Below are 13,426 nucleotides of genomic sequence, written 5' to 3'. Positions count from 1 at the left end.
AATCAAGTAACCACGAGTCTTAACTCTCAACAAGTTGACTTGATCAGTTAGCCCATTTACCTGTCCCAACCACTATTATCATCATTTCCTTTTTCTTGTGAATCATAAACTCACTTGATGTGCTTATTATCATCCAAAAAACTGATGACCAACATGAACAAGAATCAACAATAGCAATGATAACAAAATGTAAACACTATCAATTTTGTTGTCTTCTGTTTTCCATCCATGCTTTCATGACCATCTTCCCAATCATCATTTCAACCTTGCATCATTTTTATCTGCCATTGAACCGGTTTCTTACCCTTGACCCATCAAATAATTGAATTTGATGGGCTAATGTAACTAAAGTTATCATTAAATTATGCCAAACAAAAAGTGTATCTTCATCTTTTCAGGCTAAACTGGCTTCAGATAAATTAGCCTCCATCGTCCGCCTAAAAAACGGGTTCAACATTAACCTTATTCTTACCCAGTTGACCCTTTTAATTTGGTTTCATTTACATGTCTTACTTTAATTGTGAACAAATCACAATAAACAAATAGCAAAAGTAACAAAAGTAACCAAACATTGAACAGGTTGAAACATTTGATATTAAAACCTGTAATTTACTAATTTCTAATCAAAGACACAATTGATAAAATGTTAACACTGATGCACACAATTAATATCAATAACTGTCTGATGTAAAGCCATTGAATAGCAAAGACTTATGAACATTTCTTGATGAATCTAATCTTCAATTTTATTCTCAACTTTCACTGAATCTGACAATTAGTTAATAATTTAACCAAAAGATTGATCGTGTTTTAATTTGGGTTGAAAAATGGTTGATATTGAACCTGAAATAATGGTTAATTGAATGAATAGGGTTCACCTTTTGTTCATTAATAATTGATTGAAACGAGAAAAGTAATGAATCCAATATTTTATAGTTGACTTTATTTTGATTATTGAAAATCGTTGAAGATTGTACCGACAATTAGCTTTCGTAGAAGAGGTAAGAAATTGAAGTAAAATTTAATCATCGCTATGAATACTTACCTTTCTTAGGTAAATTTCCATAGCAACTGCGACCTTCTTCACCCACTCTAACCATTATTATCATCATTGTTATTTTGCTTATGATTTACTCGATTACTCTGTTATTGTTACATTAACTTGATTTACCATTTTGGGTCTCTACATTGGTCTTGACACAAGTCAAACAGTTTCCAATTTAACTCATCAATTGTTTGGCTAATTTATTTATTTAATCAAATTCACTGGTTTCCCATTCTGGCTTCCTTAATTTAATTGTTGTTCACCTCGTTTTTAATCACTTGTTTAAATATGACACAAGATGAGGGTAAAATTAACTTTGCCGCTGTTGAAGGTAAGTTGATTTATACATTCAAACATTAAACACATTTCAATGTTTTCCTCTTTTATACACTTGTTGGTAATTAACCTTCCTGATTGCTGATTATCATTTAAATAGCTTATTATACACAATGTGCGCTCTTAATTTACTTCTAATGAGCAAATTAAATTAAAGTCAAACCTAAAGAGCAATCAAAATAATTAAAACAGTTTTGTTTCTGGTTACTTTTTTAACCCATTGCTCGCTTCACATTTTAACCAACAATCCCTTTGAATAACCATAGCAAATAGACAATTTAATGCTAATTATAAAATTTAGTTCAATGAAAATGGAAAATTTGTTTTCATTTGAAATTGTTTTACAAAAATTAGCCAGAATTTTGATCAACTTTTCATCTTGATGTGAATGTCACCTTAAATCCTAATTCAGAGCTGATCAAAATTGAAATGACTTCAGGGTTTTGACTGACTGACTTGTAACCAACTTGAATTTTATTAGTTGTAATATTGTAAAGTAAAGGTTGCTAAAGGTAACAATTTCAAAGTTAGTCGGTAAATTTGGGGCTAAAATTGGTATTTCTGGATGAAATGGGTAATTAGCATTTTCCAGTTTTTGAATTTGCAATTTGAAAATCTGGTTGCATTATTTATAAGTCAAGGTAACGAGTTGATATTTTAAATGAATAAATATAGCAATAAATGAAAAAAGTTCAAGATAGTATTGTTTCCCAATGGATGGATGTGATAAAGTATAGATGAACACGCACAATTGATTACCATTTTTCGTGTATTTGAATCAGCCAATTTCATTAGCATCAAATGTTAACCCGATCCTAGTCTGTATTTAATCAATGACAATTGGATCCAGGTTTTTATTTGATTTCCTAACAAAAGTCAGTCAATTGATCGTTCAATAATGATTTTAACTTTAGTTTAAAAGTTTCCATTTTCTCGTCTATTCACTCTTTGCACGTTCATCATCAATTTATCCAATTGTTTTCTTGATAGTTAACGTCTAACTTGAATAAATAAAACCATGCTAATTACAAATCAATAGCAACTTTCCAATAACTAGATCCACCTTCAATAGGGAAAAAAAGAGTAAACATTAGTAAATAAAAGTTAATAACAATAGATTGGAAGACAAATGAACAATAATAACACTTTTCATGAAAAAAATTGATACTTACATAACATTTACATAACCATAAAAGTACAAATGTAAATACGATTTGATATTAATAGCAGCAATCAAGCTAATAGGGATTTTCCTGTTGATAAACTTCCAGTCAACCAGTCATTTATACGATCAGATTTGAATCTTAGGACCATCTAGTTATGGACTTAATTTCACCATTTTTCAATCATATCATTGAATTAGCAACCATTTGTTGAATCTGAATTTACAAATGGCATAAAACAAGAATTCATCTGGATAATCAACTGTTGACTTGAATTAATCATTCCCAGGAATGATTCTGTTTTCAAATCTTAAGTCAGGAAAATTATAAAATTGTTTTTGGGACCAGCATTGGTTAGTGGTCAATGAATGAGACTATTATCAATCCATAATTGAGACTTGTCGTTACATTTACTTGTATGTTTGAGATGTTTGTTTAATCAATTGTTTATGATTTACTCCAACAGAATCTGGTGGATCGAGTCAAAATTTTTTCGGCTTTGTTCTGACAGGAATGTCCATTGCACTATTTCTGTTGACTTTCCCACTTTCCTTATTTGTTACTCTCAAAGTTGTCCAAGAATATGAACGAGCTGTTATCTTCCGATTGGGACGATTGTTACATGGCGGTGCCAAGGGTCCAGGAATATTTTTCATCTTACCCTGTATTGAAAATTATACCAAAGTTGATTTGAGAACATTGACATTTGATGTACCACCGCAAGAGGTTTTGACCAAGGATTCAGTTACCGTTTCAGTTGATGCAGTTGTTTACTATAGAGTACAAAATGCTACTGTTTCAGTGGCTAATGTTGAAAATGCTCACCATTCAACTCGATTACTTGCTCAAACAACATTGAGAAACATGCTTGGAACACATAATCTTCATGAAATACTTTCAGATCGAGAATCAATATCAAGTTCAATGCAGGTTAGACTGGATTCTTTTCCCTCCAGCTGTCGATCAATTAACGCTTTTCAATCATTGATTTTCTGTTCTTTTTTCACTTTCAGCAATATTTGGACAATGTAACTGATTTTTGGGGAATCAAAGTAGAAAGGGTTGAAATGTAAGTCTTCCACTTGGCCTGTAATTGACCTTTCATAATTCAGCACATCCTTAGCCATTATAAACATAAACACTAATGACTGCTTATTATCTTCCCTCCAATTCAACGTTAATCATTCCAACCAACAGTAAAGATGTTCGCTTGCCTGTTCAACTTCAACGAGCCATGGCAGCTGAAGCTGAAGCTGCCAGAGAGGCAAGAGCTAAGGTAAGTAAAACCCCAATCACAGCCAAAAATTCATCATAAGTTCAACTCCAATCTAAAAATGAGAAGAAACTTAGACATTATATAAAATTACATAAAAATACTAGCTTTTTAAAAAACAATTTCTTAATCAAGACACTTACCAGGTTAAAAGGAAGGTAACAATTAGTAAAAAAGTGGCCAGATTTAAATAATTTCACTCATAATAATCAACTTTACTTAAATAGTGATCATGTTTATTAGATTAGTTATGCATGTTATTAGAAGTAGGATTTGTGTATTAACTTGTTGATAGATGTCTCTTCAAGTCTAGTATTGAACGTACATGTAACTTATTTGCAAGAATTGTTTATTTTTAATTTTTTTATATTTGTTAGTGTTTAGTTAATTGTGGTCAGACGTAACATCCCATCATGTAGATTAGTAGATTCATGATTGAACAGTAGATTTGTCATTTGTAACTGTATATTGTCCATTGTTTATACAATTTTTGCGTCAATGTGATTAATGATTGAACCATTTAACCAGTCAATGTACATTGTGAATGCTTGATATCATGTTTTGATGTTTGTTTGATTCTAGGTGATTGCCGCTGAAGGTGAACATCGTGCATCCAGAGCACTTAAGGAAGCAGCGGAAATTATTACCCAAAGTCCAGCAGCTCTTCAACTTCGTTATTTGCAAACATTGAATACAATTTCGGCGGAAAAAAATTCAACCATTGTTTTCCCTGTTCCTATCGATATGTTGTCCTACCTATCAAAGCAAAAAAATTTACCTACAACCAATTAGCTATACACAGTTAGTGAATCATAAACAATAGACTAAACCTGATCACCATCATGGTAACCAAGTAAAAATTCAACTAATCAAAGTGTTTACAAACATCAATAAATAAAAACAAAGCGTTAAAAATATCAATAACACAATAATACATTTATAATGTGAACGTAAAGAATCAAAAGATGGCCAAGATGAAGTGAATTATTGATTACATCTTTACATATCCATAACAATAAATCACAGCACAATTATTTTAAACTACTCAAGTTGAAGTGTAACAAGTTTATAAATTTTTTTCAGACCTTTTACCAGAAACTAATTCATTGTTTTTTTCAACTCAACAATCCAACATTACCTTTCAATGTTTTCAGTTTGTTTTATCACTTCCAATTACATGTGGCACCACTAATCAAACAATTCCTTATAATTTTACAATTTGCACGATGATTTTCATTTAATTGTTGCTTGTATTTTACTTGAATGCTATTGTCTGTTAAATATACATGTAAACCTGAATACAAGATTAACACAGTAATTTGATTTCAGTTCATTAGGTTGAGGTGAAAATTTTTCCGATCAATAAAATTTCAATGCTGTTTCCAATCACTGTATATTTTAAAATGATTGGAGATAATTGGAAAATGTCCATTCAATAACGATTAAAAAGATTGACTATAAAATTAAAATATTTTGGTTATCAGCCAATTATTAATAATTTTGAGTATTTCTGAATATTTGTACTTTAGCCTCAAGTTGACCAAATGTTTGTTTTAAAAGCTGAAACTCATTTCATTTTGTTGTAAATTTATCAGGTAATTGCCGCAGAAGGTGAACAAAAGGCATCTCGGGCACTTCGAGATGCCGGTAACATGCTTTCCTCAACCAAATCAGCTTTGCAACTGCGATACCTTCAAACACTTGCCTCAATATCGACTGAAAAAAATTCAACTATAGTTTTCCCGGTACCGATTGATTTTACATTGGGATCCATTGATAGTCACAATCAACACCAATAAATTTCATTACCAGACGGATTTACCATTCTGCTTAATGGCCAATCAAGTTTCCGTCTTTTCACAAAAAGCCATGTTCATGTAAATATTGCAGGCTAAATGGCCGCCATCGAGTTCAACTGGAAGACTATGTAATGTGTAAAGAAGCAACAAATATACAAACCACAATTAAATTTGTCCAATTGTTACACTTAGCAGATAAAATTCCGATAGGATAGCTGTAATTTTTAATATGTTACTAAATAAATATGTTTATTGTTATTATTGGTCGTTCAAAACGACAGATCCAATTATTGTAGTGAATAGCGTTTTGAAAATATGATCGGTATTATTGTTACCGATAGTAGAAGTGAATCAGACTCTCGTATACTCTAACTGGCAATCATAGTAGAAGGATAAAGCTACTAATCAAAATGATTTACCTTGACCATTATGAAAGCGGTGACTTGTTCAGGGTTTAGTTACTTTATGGGAAACTTACCCGATCTTCATTAGTCAAGTTTGATACTCATAAAGTGTTACAGATTGATCATGATTACATTTTGATATGGTGTTGAGCAATTGCTATTATCTTAATTGTAACATTTATTTTCTATTATATTGCCAGCTAGCTTTAGTTTCAATTACTTTGTTTTCTTCGATTGGTTTAAAGAATGGAATCCATCCGGAATGAAGATTTTATTCATAGAGCTGTTAAGCCCAAACGAGGTAGCTTTCTCTTACAATCATTGGCAGCAATCAGTCCATTGACAAAATTCACACCAAAACAAAATTAGTTACATCAATTAATGACCTTTGTTGGGGGTTTCCTCCAGATTTTAAACCGGCACTTCGATCTTGACAGCCTTAACGCCATTTAACGGAAACACTTGCACATTATGATTGGCTTGGTAAAGATTTCCTATTTATGATCATCTGTAAAATATACCACTTTTCAACTTTGAGCCGTTGTCCAAAAACGCCGGACTTTCAGGGGATTTCCTCAGTATATTAAAAAATTCACATTTTTTGAGTCAATCGTTGTAATAAACAAAAACTAGGAAAAAATACGCTCTTATTGTACTTCAAAATGCCAAAAGATGGAGTCAAAGGTCTTGAAGACATTTATTTCAAAAATTAATTGACTCTTTGACTGTCATCTATCGTAAGAAAATTAAAATATCTTAATAAGCAAACTTTTTGACTTAAGTTAAAATATTTAACATTTTCTTATTGCGTTCAAAGTTCTGATTCAAGTAAATTGTTTATTGACGTTCTTGATAAGTTTAATTATTCTCACTTAAAAATTCAATCTCATGATAGTTACATGTTTAAATTGTACACACTTTTAAGCTATTGGCTCAACACATATAAATCTAACCACTTGGTTTGTATCTGTAATATCAGTAATTAACGTGAGAAAAAATAAAGTGTTTCTTTAGTCATAACTACGCAATAAGATATGGCAAATTTTTCAAGAAAATTAATCTTTTTTAATGCCATAATTAATGATTTTGAATTTAATGGTCGGAAAATGCCGAAAATCTATTAATAATCTTCCAGTCGATTTACTCATATTTAATTTGTTATGTCTTGATTATTACTAGTGTTATGGTACCATTGTCTTTGTGCTTGCATCTTTATTTGAACAAAAAATGTTTGAAACCTGTAATCAATATCATTCGGTTGAATAGTTTAATAATTAACCTATTTTGTTTAGGTCTTAATTGACCTCTACTATACCGTGAAGGTATATGTGATTTGCGCATAATTGAATCAAGTAATTTACTGTGACAATCTATCTGATAAAGTCAACACTCTTTTATGGTTTACTTTCCAATTGTTTCTCTTATTTTGTAATTTATTTTAACGGCTTTTCTTCAACTTGTTTACAGATCTTTTGGACATCGCTTTTGGGACATCTTCTCATCGATAATCATGAACAAGGTTAGTAATTAAACCTAATTTAATTAAATCAATAAACTGTCCATCGATATTCGCCTTAATAACAATTGTTGAGTAACAATTTGTAGTATAGTCTTATTCAACATCTGTAAACCGTTTATAACCTTATGCATCATCCACCTATCCATGCTTTCCACATTTCTTTATAAAAAACATTAGAAATTTTTTTTCCTCTTTTAACATTATCTTTAACCATCAATTCAATCAACTTTACCAAATACCATGTTTATAACCAATTTATTTCCCATCTGATTTCTTGATCTTCCGATTACTTCTGTCTTTAAAACTACAGTAATCATTATTTTTATCAAGTGCTTTTTTTATTTCATTTTAATAGTCAACTTGAGCAAGAGAAGCAGCCAAAGGAGGAGGAAGTAGGCATCAATATAAATCGTGATTAAGGGACAAGAAAACCACTTGAAGGTAATCATCATCGACTTGGAATAAAAGGAGGACTCATTGATAAGACAATCAGGCTTGAATGATGAGAGAACAGAAAGCAAATATTCTTAGGATCAACCAAGGATGATGATGAGTATTAAAGAGGACGAGAACGACACCAACGATGAAGAAGGAGGAGAACTAAGGAGAAGAAGAAAGTGAGGGCTACATTGAGCATCCTATTTTCTTGAGTACAATTATCCATCAACAGTATTATACACATGAAATGAACGGAAAGAAATAGTGTGAAATATATCTGGAAGAAAGTGAAAAGTGGGAAAAAGAAGAATTAAGAGAGTGAGAGTAACCTTAATCGACAAGGTTTTCCTGTCAAAACAACTGTTGATTCAAAACCTCTTTTTCAATTATCCATTATGTATCTTTTGATTCTAAGATTAGTTCTTATGGTTGACAGTTAGTTTAACAAGTCAACGTAATTTAGTTAACGCCAAATATTTTTCTTTGTGTCTTATCCTTGCTTCTCTTTTTTTCAATCTTTCTTTATATGTCTATTCACCTTCAATCAATCAAGTTATGGCAAATAGTGATCAAAATTGTGAACATTCAAAGGAACATCACCATCAACAGCAGCAGCAGCAGCAACAACAACAGACATGTAACCATCTAGCATTGGTACAAAGTGATTGTCTTCAGAACGATGCTCATGGTGCTAAAGTTGAAACAGTTGATGAAGGAGATCAATGTAAACCAGACCAGCAGCAATCAACATCACACCATCCTACAAATACTAGCTCAAAGGTTGTTGTTTTCAAATCCCATTTTCCAGCACTTGAAAATAATAAGACTATTGATTTGGATAACAGTGATTGTGGAGTGAAGAGAAGTGTTGAAAAAGATGATTCCATAAATTGTGCCATTGTTGGAGCCTATCATGTGACTAGAACAATTAGACTAGGTAGTGCAGATGATTCCTTTATTTATGATCAAAACAAGTCCACAGTCTATGATTACCTGGCAAGCTCTTTCAATTCAACGCAAGGTCCTATTGTCAGATCTAATTCATTCACACACCAAGATGTTGGACGTCATCGTAAAAATATTCAAGCTTCATTTGCTTCAGGATTGGTTACCAATGAAGAAGATGAAGACTTATTACCGTTCCAAGGAGCCCGCCGATTGTCCAAATCATTACCTGAATTAAACCAATTGCGTCTTTTTCCTCATTTTGTGGAAGCTGCTAATCAATACAATGTTATTTTTGAATCAGACCAAGATGAAGACGATGAAGACAATATAAGCTCATGTATTGCCACTGACACTGAATATCAACCAGCTTGGGCCAATAAATCTGATTTTTTCTTGAGTGTTTTAGGATTCTCATTGGCAATCAACACTTTTTGGCGATTACCATACTTTGCTTACCTCAACGAAGGAGGTTTGTTTTGTAACTTAAATCCGCTATCATCAATATATGTCTCAATCAGTATCATGCAAATATTTAGTTTTCCTTTTATAGCAGACAATCATCAACAATTTCACAATAATTATAAGTCATCATTGATTCTGCTGTTATTTTAATGATATTTATATTAATTATGGTTTATCTCTCTTCATTCCTTTAGGTTCTTTCCTTATGGCTTATACTATTTTAATGCTATCTATTGGACTACCATTACTCTGTATGGAATATGCCATTGGCCAACTTACCCACCGTAATCTAATCGTATTTGCCCATCTTTGCCCATTAACCAAAGGTTCGACAAACAACATTTCAGCTTGAACAATCCAACTTTCGGTTCAACATTGAAAAAACCTTTTTCAATTATAGTAATTTTGAGATTTGAAATTTGATTTAACTGATAAAAATGAACTGACTTTCGTTCAAAATTCTTGATTATTTCATCGAATCAATCAAAGAACATCTAATTACAAGTTATAGCAATCATTTAAATAGATAATATGCCACAGCCATTTGATCGTCATTGTAATGTTGTCAACCCAAACTTATTTCTCAAAGCTATATATTGTTGATTATTTTCCTCGTAATTACCCTTTCCTAATTGATTCGATATGTTTGTCGTCAAACATTTATAATATACATTTAACATGTTATATTATTGTTGTTTAGAGTGTAATTTATTATATTATTTAAAAGTTATTACCAAAGCAATTTTAACTTTTAACTTCAATTGATAACCAAGGTTAACGTTGAACCTGTAATTGCATTGGATTGTTCTTGTGAAAAGCTCAATTGTCTTTTTAATTGTAAAAAAATATTAGACGAAAAAACCTTGAGCTGAAAAGTAGAAGTTACTTTTTTTCGTTTTTTATATAACATCATGAAGAATAACAATATTTTAAATCAAAAAATTTATAACTTTTTTTTCTGTATTCTGAACCAGGAATCGTCATTTCTTTAGCTTTAACGACAAGTATTTTAATTCCACTTTATAGCACAATTAATACTTGGTCAATTTTATACTTTTTCAAATCCTTTCACCAAACACCTCCTTGGACTCGATGTAATAACAAATGGAATGTCGAACCTTGCCAACTCAATGATGGACCCTTATTCACTCCGACCACTAATATTGAAAACACTCGAACCATGTTAAACAGTTCACACTTGGCCACTTCTGGAAATTTACTCCAATCTGAACATTCTAAAATGACTGATACATTCAATTTAACACATGATCATGGAGCAATCAATGTCTCCAATCAGGCAACTATGAATGAGTCTTCAGTCATTCATACAATCAATTTGTCCATTTCAATAACACCATCATCTTCCTTGTCATCTTCACCAATTTCATCACAATATGCATCACAACAATTCTTTGAGTAAATATCAACTACAACTTACTACCGATATCTTAACAGTAAACACTTGTAACTATTTGATAATTTTCCTTCTTTTGTTATCTTTTTTCTCACCTCAACAGTAATCGTTTGTTGAATTTTGATTTCAATGCATCTTTTCTTGGAATGATTCGTTGGGATTTCGCAATTACCCTGTTTTTCATTTGGTTTATCGTATTTATTACACTCCGTAAACCTTATATTTTCTCATCCAATCCAACATTTTGCTTAGCAATTGTTCCAACAACAGTATTTGGTGTACTTTTTTTCAAGTCAATCTTTTTACCAGGCTCACAAAAAGGTTTAATATACTTTTTTAAACCAACTTGGGAAGGTATCAGTCAGCCTGCTGTAAGTTAATTTCTCTAAATTGTGTGATTAAATTATTAAAATCTATTACTTACTTTACAGATTTGGTTGTATGCGACAGGCTTTACCATCCATTCTCTAGGTAACAACACAAAAAGAGGGTTTTGATGAAAAGTGAACTGTTTAAACGCTGCTCTTCCGAGGCATTTTCATGAAGTTTCAAGATTTATTTACTCGTAATTCCATGATTTAATGTGATTAACATTTAAATGTTCATTACTTCTTCTATGTGAATTTCCCTTCCCATGATTAACAGATATGACGAAAAATCTTGTTAAATGTAAATTACAATCATTGCAATTGAACCAAACAGATTTAAAGCATTTGTTCATAAACTTTCCTTTAGCTTAATTTAAACTCTAATTTGTTGCTTTCTGTCATAGCTTGTTACAATAATTTATTCAATAACAATTACTAATTTTCATCTCCTAACTAATTTTTCACTTCTATTAGGAAGCATTACTGGACTAAGCCTAGGAATGGCTAAATACCACCGAGATCGCAATAACCTGATGAGAGATTCTATTCTTGCCTGCTTTATGAACTTTTTGATCGTTTATTTCGTTGGGAGTATCTATTTTTCAACTATCGGCCATTTAGCTTATAAACGTCAGGTTGATATAACTCAAGTTATTTCCAAAGGTAAGAAAATTTCATCGATTTATAAACATTTTCTAATTCTTATTTATTTCTTCAGAACCAGGTTTGGGTTTCGTTGTGATGTCTGAACTTTTATCCTTAATGCCAATGCGAACTTTATGGTCATGCTGTTTTTTCTTCTTAATGTTTTGCCTTGGAATGGACTATCAGGTAAATTTTTTTGTTTTTTAAATTTTCATGACAATTTTCAAATTTTAATTTTTTTCTTCGTTTTCAATAGATTGCAACAGTTTCCACCATAGTTGATTGTATCAAAGACTTTTGGAGATCTCGTTTTCAAACTAAAATTTCTCATCAATTTGTCGTTTTTATGGTTTCTGTGGTTTTTTTCTGCTTGAGTCTACTTTTTTTAACCCAAGTAAGTTGTCTGTGAGTGACTGACTTATTCAACACGCTCAAGCTCATATCGATTATTGTTTTCACAGAAAGGGATTGTTTTCGTTCGTGTTACTGAGCATTTTATCACAGTTATCCTGACTACTATTTTGGCTTTATTAGAAGTTCTACTTGTTAGCAATTTCTATGGTAAGTATTTTATTGTATTCCATTACATATCATAACATGTTTTAATTATTGGATATCATTTACATTTTTAGGTGCAAAAAATATGGTTAATGCGATAAGACTGATTACTTATAAAGCTCCTGGGTTTTATTTTTCATTTTGTTGGAAGTTTCTGACTCCTTGTGCTTTGATGGTTGGTTTATTTTTCAAACGATTTTGTTACAATTAACCTTGAATTTTCAATCTCATTATTTTTCAGATCATTTTGGTTTGTAATTTGTATTATTTTGAAGAAGTTGGCTTTCGTGGGTCCAAAGATTTATTCATGGTTGATATTTTGGGTCCTTTAATTACAATGGTTATCTTAATTCCCATTCCATTGCTTGCTTTCCATGAATTGAGACGCAAGGAGGCAGATTCGTCTGGATTTTTAAAGGTTAGTCTACTTAACTGGCATTTATTTTACAATTTCTTGTAATACTCAATTTCATTTTTTATTAATTTTTATTAGCGTCTTAATCTGGCTTTTCAACCTACTAACGATCCAATAAGTGAAATTAAACGTGAGAATGTTGGCAACAAGCGACAAAATTCAGATGATTCTAACTCGAGAGGAAATTTATCCTGTGATATTAATCCAGTTATAAGCTATCCATTACTTCACAGTTTGAATCGTGAAACAACTGTTTGAAAGGCCAAACAGTATTAAACAATCAAGTATCAAACTACAAAAAAAATCTTGTAAACAAAATCAACTAGTCTTTCAATTCAGCATAAACAAATCATTTTGTAAAAGTTCATGATCATCTCCAAAAAAATAAATTGTTATTTCGAACCAATAAACACAATAATTAATGTGGATACTTTTTATGATTGAAAATCATTACTTTGGAATCTTTTTTAATTTGTAAAAGGTAATCGATGATTTAGTCCAACTAGCTATTTTCTCTTCGATCAAACTAGCTAAATCTCTAACCCTAATGAATTAAACACTTCTAATCTTTAACTAAACAAAAAAGAAGAAAAAAGAAAAAGATTTGAATACTAAAAAAACCGCCAGTTACTGCGATTG

General features: G+C 31.2%; 2 protein-coding genes and 1 long non-coding RNA gene across 9 annotated transcripts; 2 read left to right on the top strand and 1 right to left on the bottom strand.

Annotated features, from left to right (window-relative positions):
- The first annotated feature begins 1,116 nt into the window (after positions 1–1,116).
- On the top strand, positions 1,117–5,877 carry LOC107362624 (band 7 protein AGAP004871). Of its 2 annotated transcripts, none has more exons than XM_015929727.3 (5): positions 1,117–1,376; positions 3,011–3,474; positions 3,558–3,613; positions 3,742–3,820; positions 4,400–5,203. In XM_015929727.3, the coding sequence occupies exons 1-5, from the start codon at positions 1,334–1,336 to the stop codon at positions 4,607–4,609; spliced, it is 852 nt and encodes a 283-aa protein (XP_015785213.1). In that variant the 5' UTR covers positions 1,117–1,333; the 3' UTR covers positions 4,610–5,203. The 2 variants fall into 2 exon arrangements, with proteins under 2 accessions (XP_015785213.1, XP_025016627.1); XM_025160859.2 differs by lacking the exon at positions 4,400–5,203 and adding an exon at positions 5,413–5,877 and having other exon boundaries at positions 1,169–1,376.
- LOC112538857 (uncharacterized) lies at positions 1,834–4,095 on the bottom strand. Its single transcript, XR_016198079.1, has 4 exons — positions 3,961–4,095; positions 3,294–3,872; positions 2,554–3,206; positions 1,834–2,444 (listed from the first exon to the last, which is right to left on the bottom strand). It is a non-coding gene; the product is annotated as an uncharacterized LOC112538857 (long non-coding RNA).
- A 505-nt stretch (positions 5,878–6,382) lies between the features above and the next one.
- LOC107362623 (sodium-dependent dopamine transporter) lies at positions 6,383–13,248 on the top strand. Of its 6 annotated transcripts, none has more exons than XM_015929722.3 (15): positions 6,383–7,372; positions 7,488–7,539; positions 7,895–7,980; positions 8,531–9,394; positions 9,582–9,713; positions 10,362–10,803; positions 10,905–11,172; positions 11,233–11,272; positions 11,644–11,832; positions 11,888–12,000; positions 12,071–12,208; positions 12,276–12,375; positions 12,447–12,547; positions 12,614–12,790; positions 12,866–13,248. In XM_015929722.3, the coding sequence occupies exons 4-15, from the start codon at positions 8,533–8,535 to the stop codon at positions 13,043–13,045; spliced, it is 2,742 nt and encodes a 913-aa protein (XP_015785208.1). In that variant the 5' UTR covers positions 6,383–7,372; positions 7,488–7,539; positions 7,895–7,980; positions 8,531–8,532; the 3' UTR covers positions 13,046–13,248. The 6 variants fall into 6 exon arrangements, with proteins under 6 accessions (XP_015785208.1, XP_015785210.1, XP_025016626.1 ...); XM_015929724.3 differs by having other exon boundaries at positions 6,813–7,372; positions 7,895–8,156; XM_025160858.2 differs by having other exon boundaries at positions 6,833–6,979.
- The last annotated feature ends 178 nt before the right edge of the window (positions 13,249–13,426 follow it).

This window comes from Tetranychus urticae, chromosome 1, assembly GCF_039701765.1.
Source record: "Tetranychus urticae isolate SD_2017Ah chromosome 1, NJAU_TeUrti_SD_1.0, whole genome shotgun sequence".
Lineage (NCBI taxonomy): Eukaryota > Metazoa > Arthropoda > Arachnida > Trombidiformes > Tetranychidae > Tetranychus > Tetranychus urticae.
Note: the sequence above shows the minus strand (reverse complement) of the source record. Positions and strands in the feature narration are given on the sequence as shown.